The sequence below is a fragment of the Antechinus flavipes genome, chromosome 1, assembly GCF_016432865.1.
Source record: "Antechinus flavipes isolate AdamAnt ecotype Samford, QLD, Australia chromosome 1, AdamAnt_v2, whole genome shotgun sequence".
Taxonomy (NCBI): domain Eukaryota; kingdom Metazoa; phylum Chordata; class Mammalia; order Dasyuromorphia; family Dasyuridae; genus Antechinus; species Antechinus flavipes.
Genome location: NC_067398.1, coordinates 548,683,604 through 548,703,109, shown reverse-complemented (window position 1 = coordinate 548,703,109; position 19,506 = coordinate 548,683,604). Strand labels below are relative to the sequence as shown.

Genomic DNA, 19,506 nt, shown 5'->3' with positions numbered 1-19,506 from the left:
GACAGATTCTGACCAAGTTCTGCACAAATAAGCCATGTACGGTGTCCTGGGGTGACACCGGCTTGCAGAGCAGAAGCAGCAGGCGCCGCCGATCAACTAGTTTGTAGCGAGGATTCCTCCCGGTGCCTGGCCCAGTTTCCCCACCCCGGTACGGGCTCCCAATACTCCCTCCCTCCCCCACGCTCTGCGGGTCTTTCCAAGGAGAGAGGGGAGAGCCCTGCTTCTTCTGTGCCCCTCCCCGGCTAGAGGCCAGGTGCGCCGGGCCGAGCGGCACGATTCCTCGAGTTCTACAGGCGGCGACTCGCGCCTCGAGGTGGGGGTAGGGCCATGGGGGGGGAGGGGGAGAAGAGAAGGAAAGACATCGCGTGTGAGAGGAAAGGGGACGGGGGTGGGGGTGCTGAGTGGAGAGTGGGGAGTTCCTCGCTCGCGGACCACACGCTCTTCGGTCCAATCCGGAGCCAGCCTCGGGAGCTGTCGCACGCGGGACACGTCCAAGCGTTTGTTGGCAAGGGTTGCGGGGAGGAGAGGGGAGGGGGAAAAGAGGAGAAAAGGGGGAAGGGAGGGCGAAAGAGACGAGTGTGGGGGTGACGCGCGAAGCAAGCTGGGAGTTGTAGTTCTCTACCCCCACGGCCATAGCCATTTTGTAGTCGGGGGACTACAACTTCCAGGAGATCAAGGGGACAATTCTAATGCGCCCCGGTAACAAGCGGCTCTCCCCTGGGGCGGGGGGCTCTGTGCACGCGCTGTGGGCTGCCCGGCTGCAGGTAGATGCAAGAGCCGTGGCAGCGGCTCCAGGTTGAGCTTTGCAGTCCGGGAGACAAGCTGGGGAAGGGGAGGGGAAAGAAGGGGAGTGGAGGGGGGAGGTGGAGCGACAGAGCGTGCCATGCAGTGAGCGAGGGAGTGTCTTTCAATTACACACCTGGGTTCGGTGTCGGAGAAGCGCCTTGCAGATTGTTTAGAAGCTACTTGTAGAGTTCCCATCGACCTCTTGGCTACAGTGTCGGGGGTCTCTTCTGTTTTCCTCGGGAGGCTTTCAGTGCTGTGGATGACGTGTGTTTCGTAGTCTTGCTGAAGAAGTTTTCGGCTGGGGTGACGATGGGCAATTGCCTGAGGATCCCTAACTTGTATAAAAGCAGAGTCCATTTAAAGTTGGGCTGGAGACCGACTCTCATTGGTTAGGGTGCTCGGAAAAAAGAGACGCGGTGCAGCCCTTGCTGTGGGGCTGCTGCTGCCTCTGCCGCCGCCGCTGCTGGAGTTGACTCTTCTGGTCTCACTGCTGCTGCAGCATAAACGTGACTTCCAACATTTTTATTTATCTTTCCTTTTCCTTTTCCAAGATGTAACTACAGATCAGACACTAAGGACCTTCACGTTTTGCTGATGTAGTTTTTGGAGGAAAAAAGGGGGAGTGAAGGGCGTCGGTTTTTTTTTTTTGTGTGTGTGTATGTGTGTTTCGGGGGAAATTTTCCATTATGAGTGTTTTACTAAAGTGAAATTTTTTTTGTCTGCTTCGTCTTTGGCTTTTTTTTTTCTTCCCAATTTCGGGTTTATTTAGAGGCGAATCTGGCTTTGGGGGAAGAAGAAGAAAAGTCGGATTACAACCATCACCAACAACAATAAAAACCACCAGGATATTTTTTGCAAATTTCTGACGGCTTAAATTCATGAAGCAATTGTCCCCTTTTGCAATCAGCATTTGGATCTCAGAATGAGCAAGGAAAGACCCAAGAGGAATATCATTCAGAAGAAATACGTAAGTGTTCTTAACAACACATCCTTTGACTTGCAGTTTTAAGCAATGGTTGTGAATGTCAAGTTTATAGATAATTCTGCTGCTGAAAGGTTTTAAATTCAGGGTCCGATAAGGCTGTTTCTTTCTTTTCTGAGAGAGGGATTTTTCAAGCAAAGTCTTGTCCAGTCTGGTTACAAAAACACATTGGTGTAGAGATACCCCAAGTGAATAAATTGACCTCAAATGACACAATCATAATCTAGTTTTAGATGAAAGGCAAAGCATTTCGGTGTTGCTTGAGGGGGTTGCAGTAATGTAACTAAACTGCATTCTCAAGCGGATTTGTCTATTGCAGTTTGCATACAAATGAACTATTTTATTATTATTTTTTTTAAAAAACTGAACTGTGTGGTAAGCCCTTTAAGTTGAAATCGAGTGTCCGATTATGGCGATCTTGTTCCTTGCACTGCCACATCAAATTTAATGTATGTGGTCGTTTTGCTTATCTGGTTCGCAATAGAAACCAGTTGGGATTCATGTTACGGTGAATGCATTTGTTGGGATTGACTTTAATAATGGGGTAATGGATTAGTTTTGTTTAAAAATTCATGATTTCCAGTTTTAGGGGAAAATATGTAAGACCTAATGCTTGTAAGTGTGTGCATGGGATGTATGTAACTAAATAATTTCACTATTTTAACTGGGCTTCCGTAATTGGGTAATCTTCAAAGATTTATGTGTGGGAATAGTTAAATATTTTGTTGGTAGAGCTACATTTTGATTGGCAAGAGGAGTGTTTTTGTTTTTGTGTGTGGTGGCTTTTTTTTTTAAAGTGGGGGGGGGGAAGGGAGGGAAGAAGGGAGACCTAGGGATTAGCCAAATATGCACTCGAGCGATTGGTGATTTATCTGCATGCTTAAAATGAGAGAACCCATTTTTAAAAGACCACATCAGCATTCCATGTGATGCAGTGTTATAAGAAAGTTTTAGATGGAGACGCCAAATTTGTTTCCGTTTTCTTTTTTTCTTTTTTCTCGTTGTGTGTGAGGTGACCTTCGGGACACTACCTTTTAAAAAAGGGACTTCATTTCATGGAAAAGCCAAATGACTGCTAAAGAGTTAAACATCTTAAACTCTTTAACTATGCTGGGAGTACGAGGTTGAATAATCAAGTGCAAGTTAAAGCTGTTCTCTAAAGAATTTACGAATTAAAAATACATCCGCATTGCAGAGGACTGGGTAGAATGGAGAAGACTATAGTTTATAAAACTCTTGCTGTATAAAATTGCTTCGAGGCTGGCTCAACCTTGTCTGGGAGACGTCTCAACGCATGCTTGCCTTGGATGCATTTACAAAGCAAATTAAATTGGGGAGAACTTAGAAGATAGGGAAGAAAAAAAGGGAAAAATAACAACTCAACCACCCTTTGCTAAGTTCCTTTGGATTTTTTGTTTGTTTAACTGTGAACAATGTAGCAATCTAACTCTTGTGATGTCCAGACAGTTTTTCAATAAACTAGTGGCCGAGCCGGAGTTAATGCTCATGTGTGCCCCTCTCTGCGTGCCCACATCTCCTGGGCTTCCCGTGTTCCTCCGTGGGAGAGTGTGTGTGTGGGTCTGGAGGGGAGAGGAGGAGGCGTATGGCTCTAGATGGAAAGGTTTCTGTACTGCCTATAGGGGGCAGATTTCTGGCCCGTGGGGAGGCTCCGGCTCTTTCCCGGGTGGAAGGCCGGGGATGGGGGGGGAAGGGAGTGGAAACTGGGAGCTGAGAGCCGATGATTTGACGGCGTGCGAGCGCGCCGCCGCGTGCACGGTTTCTCGTGGGGAGGAGGGGTCGAGGGTGGGGGAGGGGGGACGGATGCGGATTGGGGGAGGGGGCTGCGCTCACGCACAACTGCAGCGAGTAACCGACACGCACGCAGATTCGAGCATGGCGGCTGTGGCCCACGGTGGCGGCCGTGGCGGCTGCCCCTGCCCTTGGGCTGCGGGCGGCCGCCGGACCTCGCTTACTGCTCGGCCTCTAGACCGTCGTATAAACATGCTAGCGAGCAACAGGTTAAAGCCGGCGAAACGTCAGTGCGGGTGCCCCCCCTTTCTCCCCCCCTTCTTTGCCTCTCCGTCCTCCCCCCCCCCCCACCTCCTTCCTCCTCCCGGATCGTGAACACTCCGGGCCTGGGCCGCGTTCTGCTGTCATTGTGACGTCACAAAGGGAAGGGCTTGGGTGGAATCTTTCCCTCCCTCCTTCCCGGTGACGTTAAAAAGTAAGGCGGGAGGTTCCAGGAGCGTCGGGGGCCGGACTGGAAGCGGGGGTGCTGGGGTGTGGGGTGGAGACGAGAGCGGTATGGAGGTACGCGCGGCCAAGGGGCGGTGACGACTGCTGCTGCTGTTGTGTACGGCGCTGCCGCCTCGTTCGCCGTGGGCGTGTGTTGGGGGGCGGCGTGGGGAATTGCACTTCTGCCATCCTCTCCGAAACCCGGTGCAACCTACCTAGTGTGTTCCTCACCAGGTGAGGGCACCTGGAGAGCCACTGACCTGAAAGCCAACATCCTGGATCTTTCTGTCTCTCTCCAATTAGGGGAGGGGGGGCAAGAAAGGAAGAGACTCCTCCTTCCTGCAGAACTGTATTACTTCTTTCCATCCCAGGCCCCCTGATGGATTATTCTTATTATGGTAGTTCTGTTCCATTACCGGTTTGTTTAAAAAAAAAAAAAAGAATGGAAACTTCCGCCCAATGAAATTTTTGTCTTTGTTGTGTTAGAGACCTTGTTTCTGGGGGTTTTTGGGGTGTGCTATTGGGCTGGTGAGGAGGGTCTGTTTTCTAGGACTTCCAAGCAGTGGGTGCTGTCACCCTTATCACAGTTAAATTATTCTCTGTGCCGGAGGCGTGGGGGAGGTGGCAGGGTGTGAGGGGAGAAGGGAACCACATAGTAGCTTTTTTTTTGGTCCCTAACTGAAAGGTTTTTCACATTAGTGGGTCTGGGGACCGTGACGAAATTGGCTTTTTTACTATCTGCTAATTTGCTCTTTGGTTCAACTGCTTGGCCAGAGTGACTGCACGAATTTGGGGGTGTCAGTTGTTGATAGACACCTTTCGGGAAGTGATTTGTAATATTTTGCATTTCAAAGAACCTTGAGAAACTCATCGAAGCGTATTGTAAGCCTAAACCATGCAGTTTTAAGTGTGCTGGGCACAACTCCCGATGCAGTATCTTTAAGCTATGAACAATTTGCTTCCCAATGCCCTCATCCACTTGGACTTTTGGAAAAAACAAAGGGTTGAGTATTTTGCTTGCTGTCTAGGCAGTTTCTGCTCTTCAGCTTGCTTGGTAGAGTTTGCTGGTGGACTGTTCCTAATCCGAAAAGTGTTAAGTGTTAAGTTGCCACCATCCATCTTAGTATCTCCTGCCTTTAATATTGTCCTATATTCCGTATGCTTCATAATCAGAATGAGTTGTAAACGAGTGCTTCTGTCACAATAGGATAATTTTTTCTTCTTACAAGAAAGTGTGCCTAATTCTAAATTAGCTCATTTTTGATTTGGGCAGTTAGATTTGTTATTGCTTTCTGTCTTCCTTGTGTCCATCTAGGAGCAAACGCTTTGATTCTCTTCCTGTTTAGTGATGATAATAATAGGTCACATTTATACAGCAAAAGCTTTATCTTCATTAAACAATTTGATTCTTACAACACTACTCAATGAAATGCTATCATCATCTCCAGTTTGCTGGTGAGGAAACTGGTTCAGAGTTTGTGATTTGTCCAGGGATGGTAATCAGTGTCTGCACAGTACAGCAAGCCTATAATTAAATAAACATTCTGACTTTAAATTCATTTCTTCCATTGAGCCTTGTCAGGTTATGTTGACTTCTTTCACCCAATTTCCAGATGGGGAAAAATGAGGTACAGACAACTTGTGACTGTGCATTTCTTAGGGCTTTGTCTTTTCCTTGGCCATATATGATCTTTCTGCTAGATCTGCTCTGCAGAGAGAGAGACTTGTGAATATTTGGATTTGAAAAGTCTAAAGTGCGTTACTGAAATCAAAGGAAAATGATGTTCTGCAGCAATTGGAAAAAACCACAAGAATGTAATATTAAAACAGACCTCTACAGACTGATCAAGGTTAGGCCTGCCTTTATATCAGCCTGATAATTAACTTCTAAGTCTCAATAGTCTTTTCCTTGCTTACTATAAGAGTAGTAATGAGACACTTCAAAGTTAGACCCACACCAAGTGTTAAACCAGTAACCACTGCATTGCTGGGCCTGAATTGTTAACATCAATGTTATCCCTGGTGTACACCTTTTCTTCCTAAAGATTTTTTTCAGTTTTCTACTTCCAGAATGATCTTTTGGAGAGTAGGACTTAATTGTATTTATTTTTACACATTTTACATATAAAATAAGACAGGTTTTCTTTATACTACATGTTCTTAAATAAGACATTTAAAAAGAAAAAATCCATATTCAGGCTGTGGTTTATCCTTGACCTGTCTGGGGTGGACTTGCTGACCAGTTACTTGAATAAAGAATGAGGGAGAGTTAGTAACACAAGGTAAATTTACACATTACTGTGTTTGTAGTTCCTTCAGTATAATAAGGGAATACTTTTTTTCCTGAAGTAAAAATTATTTGGAAGGTCTGCTTAAAATCACCTGATTTACTGATAATTCAGAAAATGAAACCTTAGAATTTCTTAGTTGCATAGTTTTAATCCTGTGGGTGCTCTGTGGAAGTTGAGCTTTATTTAGCACCAACCCGTCTGTCAAACTCAGCTTAATACAAACTAAGTAGCTTGTAGTGGAACCAGAGGTGGGTGGCTGGAAACACTTGTTTCTGAAAGAATGGTCATTCAGGTATTTGAGGTTGATTTGTCTCTGAGATTAAAGTTGCTGTGCTGGGTTGTTTTTGGTAGAGCACAAGAAATACTGGTAATTTCCTTCTGAAATTTGAAAATAGTTGTCTTGATCTTAGGAGTTGCTTAAATGTTTATTGATTGATTGGGGGCCTACTTTGTTATAGTTAGGAAGCATAATGTGTTTTTAAATACCAAAGAGCCAGGCTTTTGTGGTTAATAATCTCTTCTAAAATGAGCATAATTTCTTACAGCATTTCCTCCAAACCACTCTTCAGTTTTCTACGGGTCTTTCTTGCTCCCTGCTCCTTAACTCGAGCAAATTGCAACTTCTCATGTGACCCTCTCTGACCTTTAGGCTAGTTATTTATCACTGTAAAGTATAATTAGCATTGCCCTTATTTCCATGTTTTTTTTTTTTTCCTCCCCCTATATTTTGTCCTGACTCTTTTAAGGTTATAACCTCACAGGAGATTCTGAAACAGCTTCTGCTGTCCAGCAAATTCTACAGATTTAAAATTTGGTTAGATTTTTTTTCAGCTTCAGACAAGGGAAAAATGTATATTGTGTGGGAAAGTCACAAAAGGCTTAATTGAATCTCCTCCTTGGGACAAGGAGGTGAGCCTGGTTCCCTGATCTGGAGTGATCTAAATTCAATATTTTCAGGTTGTAACAGGCATGCATATTGATGATAGCTTGCCGGGTACTTATGAGCTAGCTCAAATTCAGAAATGCTAACCTTCTGGTGAAATTGTTTTATCTTATAATTGATGAAAGCTGCCTACTAAGGTGTATCTCAACAATGAGGTATAGTGCCATGGAGTTAAGACTTGGGTTCAAGGCCTGTCTGACATCTCCTAACCACATTTGACTATGGGCAAGTGATGAAACTTCTTTATCAGCCAATGCTGTTCTGAGTGTGAATTGTAGTCATGAGTTCTTGATTGTATCAGAAGATAATACCTATGCCAGGGATTATTTTTTGTAACTATATATGTCATCCTATTAAAACAGGATTCTCAGGAGGGGCTCATAGCTAGTACCTAATTGCCAAGGTGCTCTTTAACTCATTGGTCCCCACCCTAAGTGTCTGGAGATGGGAGCAAGATCTGCCAAGTGGCTCTGTAGAAGAGGTGGGAAGGTAGAAGGTAAACTCATTCCTTCCCCAGTCAAAATTATGTTCAGTTTTTATTTGCCTTTCTTATTACTTTTCTATATTAACTTTTGAGATGCCTACCCCTTGATGAAAGAAAAACTGTGGCTTGACTTAAAACATTTTTGAGTTGAAAAAAGTTTTAAAGATTTAGTTCATTTTGCAGAAGAGGAAATTAGAGATCAGAGAGTTCAAGTGAACATTTACCAAGCATCTGCCATTTGTTCTGCACTGTTCTAGACCCTAAGCATCCAAAGAAGGGCACAAGACAGTCCATTGTTTGGGAGCTTCTAATGGGCAACCCAACAAGCTATATGTGGGATAGAAAGGAAATCCTGAACAATGGGGAGGCACTAGAATTAAGAGGGGCTGATAAAAGTTTCTTTTAGAAGAATTTCCTTTTTAAAAGAAGCCAGGGAAGCTAGGATGAGGGAGTGCATTCCAGACACAGTGTCTGGATCGTCTAGATTGGAGTATCTTGTTCTTGGAACAGTCATGAGGTCATTGTCTCTAGATTTGAGGAGTCCATGGTAAGTAGTTTGTGTAAAACATAAGAAGACTGAAAAGAAAAACTTTATGGGGATAGATTATGAAGGGCTTTGTATTGAGCAATTGATCACAGTTAGTGACAGAATAAGGCCTAAGACCCAAATCTCCTAACTTCCAAACTCTGTACCTATTGGTACTGCTTTTTATTGAGATGGTGCTGCTTTTCTTTCTGGGAAACCAAGTGTATTGGAAAAAGTGTTATTGAATCTAGAATTAAAGAACCTAAAATCAAATGTGATTTTGCTACTTCCTATACTTCTGTGCTGTTTGATCAATTAGTTATCTCCAAACTTTGTGACTCATATGACTCATATTGGAATTTTTTTGCAAATTCCTTCTCTAGTTTTTCAGGTGAGGAATTGGGAAAACAGGGTTTAAATGACTTACCTGATGTCACAGGGCTAGTATGTGTCTAAGGTGGATTTGAACTCCCGGTCCTCCAGAGTCCAGACCTGGCACTTTATTCTCTTTACTACCTAGCTGTCCTTCTTACCTAAATTATGTAAACTTGATGAGACTCAGTTTTCTTATCTGTAAACTGAGGGGATTATACTAATCTCTTAAATTCCCTCTTTCCTGCTCTAAAGCTGTGATTCTGGATTGCTAGTTACTTGGAGTTATTCCTTCAAAAAAGTATGAGGTTTATTATTAATGAATAGAATTAACTCTTTATACCAGTTATTTCACAGGAGTTCTGGGAGGAAAGAATTTTAATGTTAACAAAGTGATATATAACATAAGGTGTTACTCCTTAGGTAAGTGATTTCCTCTTGTCAGCTCTGTAAAGTAGGTGACACAAGGAATGTATTGTTTCTAGTTTACTACACATGAAGAAAACTAGTGTCAAAAGTGAAGTGACTTGCCCAGGGTCACTGAGTAGTGGTCACAGCTGATATAGCCTGTAGCTGATTCTTCAGGATGAGCCAATGGGATCATGTCACCCCCTTGTTGGAGATAGTAACACAGGAGACTCCCTGAAAGTGTCTTGTCCTTGCTGCTGGCTCAGCTGTTTAACAGAACCTTTTTAGAATTGGAATTTTCATTTTGGGATCTTCAACAACAGTTTCCTTTGGTTGTTCATAGAAGAATGACTTGGTTCCTTCAAGTTTCCAAGCTTTTCCCACTTTATCAGGTGGTAGAGAGGCTGCCATCTTCTGGTATGTGTATTGTACTTGGTGACCCCCTGGCCAAGAGGAGGTTAGCCAACTGCTCAAATTGGAGAGGCACCTTAAACTGAGAATATGCGTTTGGAAACTTACTGCCTCCTCCACATTTCCCTGTGGAAAAGAGGAAGTTTTAGCTTTCTAAGATGACCACTGCCAATCTGGCCTAACACTTTTTTTTTTTTTTTTTGTTTAATAGCTTTTTATATGCATGGCTAATTTTGCAGCATTGATAATTGCCAAACTTTTTGTTAAACCCTCCCCTCCTTCTTTCCACCCCCTCCCGTAGATGACAGGATGATCAGTAGATGTTAAATATATTAAAGCATAAATTAGGTACACATTAAGTATACATGTCCAAACCGTTATTTTGCTCTACAAAAAGAATCGGATTCTGAAATATTGTACAATTAGCCTGTGATGGAAATCCAAAATGCAGGCAGGCGAAAATATAGGGATTGGGAATTCAATGTAATGGTTCTTAGTCATCTCCCAGAGTTTTTTCACTGGGTGTAACTGGTTCAGTTCATTACTGCTCCATTGGAACTGATTTGGTTCTCATCTCATTGCTGGAGATGGCCATGTCTATTAGAACTGATCCTCATATAGTATTGTTGAAGTATATAATGATCTCCTGGTCCTGCTCAATTCACTCAGCATCAGTTCATGTAAGTCTCTCCATGGCCTTCCACTTTCAATTCAGTATCCTTGGAATGAGTGCTGACTTTTGACCCCTCTACTCCTTCCTCAATTTTCCTTTAAGGACTACCTCAGGTCTCAAAGCCAGGTTTGGAGTTAAATTGTTAATCACTGGGGTATTCAAAAAAGACACAAATTGTCTTAGCAGCTTTAGGCACTGTGTCTGAAAGGATTCATGCAGGTGGGATTTGAGGTGGAACCTCAAATCACAGAGTAGTAGAGATAGATTGTTAACTGGATCAGAGAGGGAAAAAAAAGGAGGCAGAGAATGGATGTGTGTGTGTGAGTGTGAGTGTGAGTGTGTGTGTGTGTGTGTGTGTGTGTGTGTGTGTTTATTTGATGCTGAAGGAAATAATAGGAAGCTGCTGAAATGTTCTTAGGGACTATTTGGTTTATCCTTCACAGATTAGGAGAGTTAGGGAAGAGAAGCTACTCTGTCCAGAGTAGCAGATCTAACTTGGGGTCAGATCAGGATTCGGTCTTAAATTCCAGTTTCATTTGTTTCCCTTAAATTCCAGTTTCATTTGTTTCTCTTTCTTTCCTCCTTTTTCCCTCTTCACTTCCCCTCTCACCTTCTGCCTGGTGAAAGGTATTAAATCCTTGGATTGAATATTGTTTCATATATATAATCAGATTCATATATAACATCAATATGTTGGCAAGTGATTTTCTTCTTTCTGGCCATTTAGAGCTTACACTTTATCCTACAGAAGCTCAGCGTCCTCAGATTTTCTCAGAAGACTTTTGTCTGTAATTTGCCTCTTGGCCCCCCTAGTACGTTCTCCCTGGTGTCATACTTGTGAGATGCCTGTCTCTGATGCCTCCCTCTGCTTTCTCTGGTAAGTAGACAGTATATATATTCTATTTGGGCAGGAATTTATTTTGGGGGGAGGAAGGGCCTATGCTGTGATTTTAGGGAGGAAGGGAACAAGCATTTATTAAAGGTCTGCCTATGTGCCAGGTCCTGTGCTAAGTATTTTGCAAGTATTATTTCAATTGATCTTTACCACAGCCTCATTATCCTTTCTATTTTGAAATTGAGCATGGTTGGGTAGTTCAGTGGGCCCAGAATCAGGAAGACTTCAGTTCAAAGATGGCTTCAAACACTAGCTATGTGACCCTGGATAAGTTACTTTGCATTGTTTCCCTCAGTTTCTTTATTTGTGAAGTGAGCTGAAGAAGAAAATGGTAAACCTCTTTAGTACCTTTGCCAAAATGATTATGGTAGTTGGACAAACTGAAACAACTAAATAACAGCATTTTGCAATTGAGAAAAATGGGGCAAAGGAGGAGGCAAAGTGACTTTTTTCAGTCACAGAGGTAGTAAAAGTCTGATACTTTCCTGATCCCAGACCTGGTGTGGTCACTGTGCCTCCTTGACAAAAACTATTGCTGCTAGGCAGCAAGAATGGCCTCGATCACGCAGCCAGGATTTGTCAGGTGAAACTTGAGTCTAGGTCTTATATAGGCCTCTCTCCTCTGTGATTTTAGTTTAGTAACTGAATGGATCTTAAGTTGATAAGATCCTTTCAAAATGGTCCTGAGTGTCTGGCTTCATTTGGTAACTTCCTTACTCTTTGAAGAGAATGAACTTCTAATCAGGGGTCTCATGGGTCTGAGTCCCATTCAAACTCCCCCAAGTTTTCTTATAATTTTTTTTGTCTATTTTACTAAATGCATTTACATAATGCATAATGCAAATAAGCATAACTAGGTAAGAATCACAGTGGATCTCCTACCCAGTGCTCAGTCTTAAGGTAGAGGGGAGTTTTCTCTGCTGCTTTTACCCAGAGGAACTAATGAAGTAGTGTTAAGGGAGGGGATGGGGATATTATGCCTAAAGTGTATTATGTAATGGGAAAACTAGATTGCATTTTATAAGAGGAGTGTATTAGAGCTCTTTTTTCTCCCTCTCCCCTCCCTCCCCAGAGAGACTTAGGTGGGGTTCTCCAGAGCTAATATCTATTGGACACTCTCTTGAGAAAAAGCTCTAGTCTGGATTTTCAATACTAATTTTGTAGGCCTGTCAAGCTTCACCACACATGAAGAGGAAGCAAGGCCAATGAACACTGAAAACATCATGAACAGCAGTTCTTAGTTACCATGAATCCTGGAAGGGCTTTAATAGATAATGCATGCATGCTTTTTTTTTTTTTTTTTTACCCTTCCATAGTTCAGATGAGCTGTACGCCATCTCTTTTAAAACCAATAGTTTTCCAGTGATGATTTATTTTTTTCTTTTGGGTGGAGACAGGAAATGGGGAGGTGTCCCAAGATGTCAGACTAAGGAGACTATTCTCCCCTCCTTTCATTCTCCAACAAAAATGACTTTAAATAAGTAGCATTCTAATATTTTTAGTAACTGAACTATACAGAATATCAAAGCCAGATCTCCTTAAATTCTCACTTTGCTACCCTCTTTGGCCTGGGCTGTCTTTTTTATCTCACAGTGTCAACTTCATTTTACAGTCTATGTAGTAAAGAGTCAGAAGGATTAAGATATTTTAAAGAATAAAGAAGCATCCATTGCCACCTAGGTACTAGGCACTGGGGATATAGATTAAAAAATGGAACTCCAGTGAATTTCCCTGATGAACTTACATCATTATTGAAGACAAGGAATACTGTATACCAAATGAAAACGGGATAATTTTGTGGAGGGCACTGATGCTTCTGGGCATTTTAACTGGAACAAGAATAAGAATTAATTCAACCTTGGAAAAGTTTGTGTCTTGTGTGAGTAAATACTTAAACATAAGATAATCGCAAGAAATTTGAAATGTTAGACCTCTGTATATAAGATTCAAAGTCATGTACTGCTACTGTAATTAAAGAGCCCAGTTTGGGAAATCTCTTGCTAAATAACACAAATCTAGAGACATTTTACTTGAAGTTTGATAGTTTAGTTTAATAGTTGAATGAATCAATCTAATTCTGTGCCCTGGTATATGTAGGATTACTTGCCCAAAAGAGTAACTCTGAAAAGATAACCATCAACTCCAAGAAATGCATCTGTTCTGGGACGTTTGGCTAGTGACTTACAGATGGGTATTGATAAGTGAGTATTCCTAAATAGAACCCCCTCTTGATGAGTGAATGATGGATTAACTTTGGCAGCATCTCTTTTTATATGTCTTTTTAAAACTGTCAATTTAACTGAGTCTAATTTAACTTCATTCAAAGCATTTTGACTGTTCCAAGAGGAAAGAGTCCTAGAATGAGAGTTAGTTTAGATCAAACAGATACTTACTGCAGAATCAATTTTAGTACTTAAAGAGACCCTAAATGCCACCATCACTAAATCCCTTCATTTTCCAGATAAAACTAAGGCCCATATAAGTTGAAAGGAAAACAAGTTAGTTAGTGGTCAAATTATAATAGATGGCACTTAAAAGAATATTCTTTCTTCTGTCAAAGGACAGAAAGTAGTGTATATTAATGCCTTGGATTCTGGCACATGCTTTACTTTGTATCGAGACCAAAACTCATTCTGGAACTTAATAGTGTAACTTTGGATTTCCTCATCTGAGAAATATTATCAATAAGATAATTGTGAAATGCTTAGCACAGTGCCTGATACTTGGTAAGTGCTTAATAAATACTTGATCCCTTCTCCTGTATAATAGGAAGAGTGCCTGGTACTTGGTAAGTGTTTAATAAATGCTCGAAACTTCCCCTGTATAAAAGGAATAATATTTATCTCACTTCCTTCATAGAATTGGGATTATTCCATAACTTCATTGATTTCTTGCATCTATTGTGTTTTCTTCTTCCTTAAGCTAATTTGTATTTATTTATTGGTGGCATCAAAAAAGTGGGTCGTGTGTATAGTTATTGTAAACTGATAGTTTATAGATATTTGTAAATTCTCCTTAAATGAAGTTTAATGTAATAGTATTCAATTACACCTCTCTCAAGTTTATCAAAGTTAGCAAACTTTTTCCTTTTTTTCTCTCCATCTACCCCTCAACTCCCTGAACTTTGAGCAAAGTAAATATGAAAATGAGTAGGGAGGGAGAGAAGATAAGAACCAGATGATTTCCATACTGCCTTGTCAATCTCTGAGTAACTTAAAGGCTTGGCTGATTCTTGTTGGGTTTGTGTGATTTTTTTAATTTTTTAGGATCTAGCCCACTTTCATGCTTTGAAGTTATTTGCAGATAGAGCTCAGGTTATATATTAATCTTGGGAAGTGTTGGAAGACAGTTGACATTTAATGATGGACTTGAAATGCCAGTGCTGTTAGGATAACTAAGCTGGCCTTGCCCAGTGTGCTTTAGCAATTCCTTGGGGCCAAATCTATTTGCTTTCTTAAGGTTTCCTTTTCTCCCTACAGTTTACCTTGACATCTTTGGGACTTATGTACCTGAGCTTTTCTGAAAGGTGTTTGGAGTTATGCAAGAGCAAAAATGTGAATTTTTTCAACTGCATTTTAATAATTCAGATGGTGTGGTTTAGGCTTTTGTTCCTTTGTGCATGGGTGCTGATATTTTGTGTATTGGGGGTGTGTGTGTGTGTGTAAGGTTTTAAAATGAAACTTGCAAGACATCAGCTTCATCATTCTGACCTGCTCCCTATTTTGGTTAGGCTGGTTCCCAATCTCTCTTTAGAGAGATGAGGTAAAAACCCAACAATTTGTTAAAAAAAAAAAAACAAACACAAAAACCCAAATAAAATTGCCTCCTTCCCTCTACTATTATGATGCCCAGAGCTCTGAAGTTCTGTTTATACTATTTTTAGTTTGTAATAATCTTGAGATGTTGGAGGATAAAAGGGCCTATGCGAATGTAAAGCATTTAATAAGGAGCCATGGTCTGTGGAACACTCCAGTTAAATTAGTAGCACATGGCTTTCATCTGCCTTGAATGGCTTTGGGAATGTTGTCTTGCCTTGAAGTTGTGGTATACCATGACACCACAAAGCTTTGTCCTCTACATATGACATGAACTTGCATTTCAGAATAAGCTCCCCTGTTCACTTGTGGCTGCTGCCTTTGATAAATGTCCAAATGAAAAAACGGTGGGTTTCTAATTCTCACATTTCTGAATTTCATAGCATGATTGGTAAAATTTTGAGAGCTTATTCTTCATCTATGTATAATGAGGTGTACTAAAAATTTTGGTGCTTATTAAGCTTCAAACTGTACCCACCCTTTTGGGACACCATGCATAGGTAGCAGTAGCAGTGGTAGTTTATTGGGGTAGAGGAGAGTAGACCCAGATCTTTGGGAATTTTAGTTGTTGAAGCAATTTTTTGTTTTCTTCTTTCTTAGCATGAATTTTTACTATTGGAGATGTGAGATGAACTTGGCTCTCCTAGGAGAGATGGTTTCTTTCTTTGATCAGACTTAAGGGAAATTCAGCACATTTCTAAATTCACAAGGTGAATAGATTAAATTTTGAGTAATCATCTGTATAGCTATTCCAGACATTTGGTGGTTTTAGCCTTGCAGTTTCAGCTTGTAATTTTAAGAATTTAAATTATTTAGTTTTAAATTAAAGGCAAACACTCCAGAAGCATTGGTATTGCATCATAAAGAGTTTTTTTCTCTCTGAAAGTTTTAAAGATTCATGAAAGTAGTGTCCAGTGGTGATTGCATATTTGAGTGACAGATCTCAGATTTCTAGTTAAACTTATATCAAGTGAAGAGGGAGGCCTAGAGAAGGTCTGGATTTAATAGTGAACCAGTTGACTAGACTTAAGCTTTTTTAACCTCCCCCTTTTAGGGGAGAACAACTTGTGACTGCTACTATATGAGTTTCTTTTGTGTCTTTAAAAATGTTTTTCAATAATCTTTTTTTGTACTATAATTCTCAAAACTACTGTTAAGGATTCCAAACCATTGTGGTTTAAAACTAGCTGGAATCTGAAAGGTGGTTGACAGAGTGAAAGGAAACCTCTTTTTAAATAAAAAACACATTTGGCTTGACTGGTGATCCTGAAGTTTGAGCTTAGAAAGGCCAGATCTCATAGCTAAAGGGAACAGGGCATCCTTGTTTTATACCACTGGAACAGTTCCCAGCTCTATAACAGAGCTCATCAGTTAGGATCATAAGATCATAGATTTAGAGCTGGCAGGAAGGGATCTTAAAGGCTATTTAGACAGTCTGACTAATTGTTTTTAGTTGAGGAAAATGAGCTCTAGAATTGACTTGGCCACAGTGACACAGTTCTTAGTCCTATAGACCTGGGATTGAACCTGGTTCTCCAGCAACAAATCCAGTGCCTTTTCCACTCTGCTTGAAGGAGGCCTTGGAGGCCATCCATTGAGTCCAGCCCCTCAAGATTGTCCAGATAAGCGCCAGGATTTGATGATTATAAATTCAATTCTCTTTGCTCCATCCCACACTGCCAACTCAGGCTAAAATTAAGGAGTTGCTGAACTTCATGTTGCCCTGATGGAGTCATATTATCCAAGATAAGATTAAGTAAAACTATCCACCTAAAAATAACAGCTCTATTGCTACTATGGGTGTGTATATAACAAATCCTCAAAACTCTATTATGTTATTATTGACCCAAAGGAAAATTTGGTGTGAATTTGTACTCATTTGGTTTAATAACTTCTGAAAATGACCCTAAAGTTAAAGGAGTATATGTGTGTGAGTGAAAGGGAAAAACCTTTCCTATTTTTCATTTATTTGTGAAACTTTTTTAACCGTCAGAGACCTTAACCCTAAATGAAACATTTCCTAGCCAAGTTAGTTGTTTTTCCTCCTCCAAGAGATTTGCTGAAATTCATGTTATTTCTATCCAGAATTTATTGAAGTGTAGTAAGCTTCAAGTCTCAGGGGAGTATGAATAATGATGATTATGAAGGAGAATCAGTTTACCTAGGAAAGCCATTATCTTTGACTTGCAAAGCTTTTATAGCCATACTTTATGTATAGTTGTTTAATACAAATGGGAGGGGGCCTTAATGTGCCTTTTGTAAAAGCAGTCTTCTTGCTCCTTTTTGTACATGGAGGGCTTTCCTAGAAAGGTGTCATTTTGCCCAGTCATAACAATTTGTTTGTCTGGACAAGCTTGATGCTGCAGAGGTGATGCTAATGGAGCCTGCCTGTAGGTTTTTCCTTTTAAAGTCACTTGCTTTTGTTTCTGAGGAAAATCCCTGCTGATTGTATCAGGATGGGTAAAGAGTACCATTCAAATTGACCAGCATTTATTGAGCCCCAACTCTGTCAAAGCCTGCAGTAGGAGATGCTTGCTTCATTTTGGACTCAACACCAACTGATCTCTGTGCTTTTTTCTACTTTCACCCTTCAACATGGAAGGAGAATAAGAGATGAAAGGAGAAGAGGATGTAGGGGAAAGGGGCAGAGAGAAAAAGACTTGTAAAGACTCTGATTTAAGTGTGTCAAGAACTGAGGGATTAGAAAGCCCTCTTGAGTAAATGGAATCAAATTGTTGTCAAAAAATAATTTGGGGATTCTTGGAAAGGAAGAGACAGGAAACCCAGAGTTGTACAACCCTTACTTACTATTATTCCTGATGTCAGAAACTCATAGGACTTCCAGAGAGAATTTTCTGCCAGACTGAGAAATAATAAGATAGAAGGCAGTTGGTGTAGTGGAAAGTAAGCTTGAAATCACAAGCCACCCACTATTTCTCTATAAACATTTTTTTTATTGTTATTTTTGCAAGGTAATTGGGGATAAGTGCCTTGCTCAGGGTCACACAACTGGTAAAGTTGTTACTAGTTGTGTGACAACTAGTAAAGGTTAAGTTTTGGAGATCAAATTTGAACTCGGGCTCTCTGACTTCAGGGCTGATGCTCTAATCCACTGGGCCATCTGGCTAGACCCACTATTTCTCCAAATTGGGTGATCTTGGGCAAATCACTTCACTTCTGATTCTATAAAACAAGAAGGTTGAATTCCATGACTTTTAAGGCCCTGTCCAGCTCTAAATATACAGTCCTAGGACTTCCCATCCCTTTTAATTGAGAATGTCATCTTTCTTGGGTTGATGATGAAGGGACTCATTCACTGTTTCTCCCTGGGATGTTTTTGTTTCCCTAGCTTTTTACTCTGGACTCTTTGAACATTCTTGGATTTTTCTCCGCCATTAAAACATAGCTTAGTGTGAGGAGGGAAATTACCTTGTTTTCCTTCTGTGTTCTTATAAATGCCATGACGGCAGTGAAACATTGGAGTATCAGGAAGCCACGTGTGTTGATTTGTATAATTGATGCCCACCAACCACCGGTTTTCTTCCTGAGCTGCTCCTTCATACTTCACATTTCAGGCTTCCATGTATTCCTGAGCTTCCTGTGACATGTTAGCCTACGGATAGCTCCTTTAGAATCACTAAGACAACTAATATTGCAGAAGACTTGTTTCCTTTTTTCCAAGGAACACCTGGATTTTCTAAGTGTTTTCTTCTTTTTAATCTTTGTGTTTTTGGATGAGGAAGAGATTTTTCTTTTACTTCAGTTGCAAATTACAAAAATTCATGTCCATACAAGCCTGAGCATAAGACTGGACAGTAGAATTTCAAATGGTGCTAATTTTCTTTTCTTTTCTTTCTTTTTTTTTTTTTTTGGTGTGCATTTGTGATTGTTAGCTGTGTGAGTCTTTTTTTTTTTTATTTATTAAATTGACCATACCAGAAGCCTAGTTCACTTCAGTGAAATGTCCAGGCCTTTTCCTTAGGCTGTCTTGCTTTTATTTTTAATTTGTTGTTTCTTATACTGATACTACTTTTGCAGGGAAGAGATGAAATATAATTCTAGCTAACTGTTCATTTTTACTTTTGCTTGGTCAAGAAGTCTTTTTTTGGGGAAGAAGGACTGGGGTGTGTGTGTGTGTGTGTGTGTGTGTGTGTGTGTAGAGGGGAGGACAATGCCTCTTCAAAAGGGAGAAATACTTGTTCTTGTTGTGACAGATATAGATTTAACAAATATTTGTACAAGTGTTTCCTAACTTTTGATTTCTTCTCTAATTGATGTGAAATTTGATCAGAAGTGAATTACAGAAATTTTTCCTAAATTTTTTTTTTTTCTTTCCTGGTGGACTATTTGAAGGTGAGGCACTGAAAGAATTTGGCACTGGGGAGTAGAATGAAGCTTTTAATGCATATTATAGGCACCAATAAGTTTGTCATCTTTTGTGTCTGAAAATGCTTTGCAGAATGCATGTCAATATTTTCCCTAGAATTTCAAGTCTCTTTGGAAATGTACTCCAATTTGTGATGGGAAAAAATTGGTGGAGAAGCAAAGACTAATAGCTTCTCTTTGAGTGTTTGATGCTTCGAAATGTATAGACTATCAGTGCCAGGAGAATCTCTGCTGTTCATATCATGCGTTTTTGACAGCAAGAATCTCTTTCCCAAATTTTCTCTGCGGTCGAGGGCATT

At 40.7% G+C, this 19,506-nt stretch overlaps 1 protein-coding gene across 1 annotated transcript in view; it reads left to right on the top strand.

The window, feature by feature from the left end:
* Window positions 1-877: 877 nt before the first annotated feature.
* JARID2 (jumonji and AT-rich interaction domain containing 2) overlaps window positions 878-19,506 on the top strand; it is a 312,614-nt gene continuing 293,985 nt past the window's right edge. Inside the window, exon 1 of the mRNA XM_051970653.1 lies at window positions 878-1,753. Coding sequence (XP_051826613.1) covers window positions 1,709-1,753 — 45 coding nt within the window. The 5' untranslated portion in view covers window positions 878-1,708. The remainder of the gene's footprint in view (window positions 1,754-19,506) is intronic.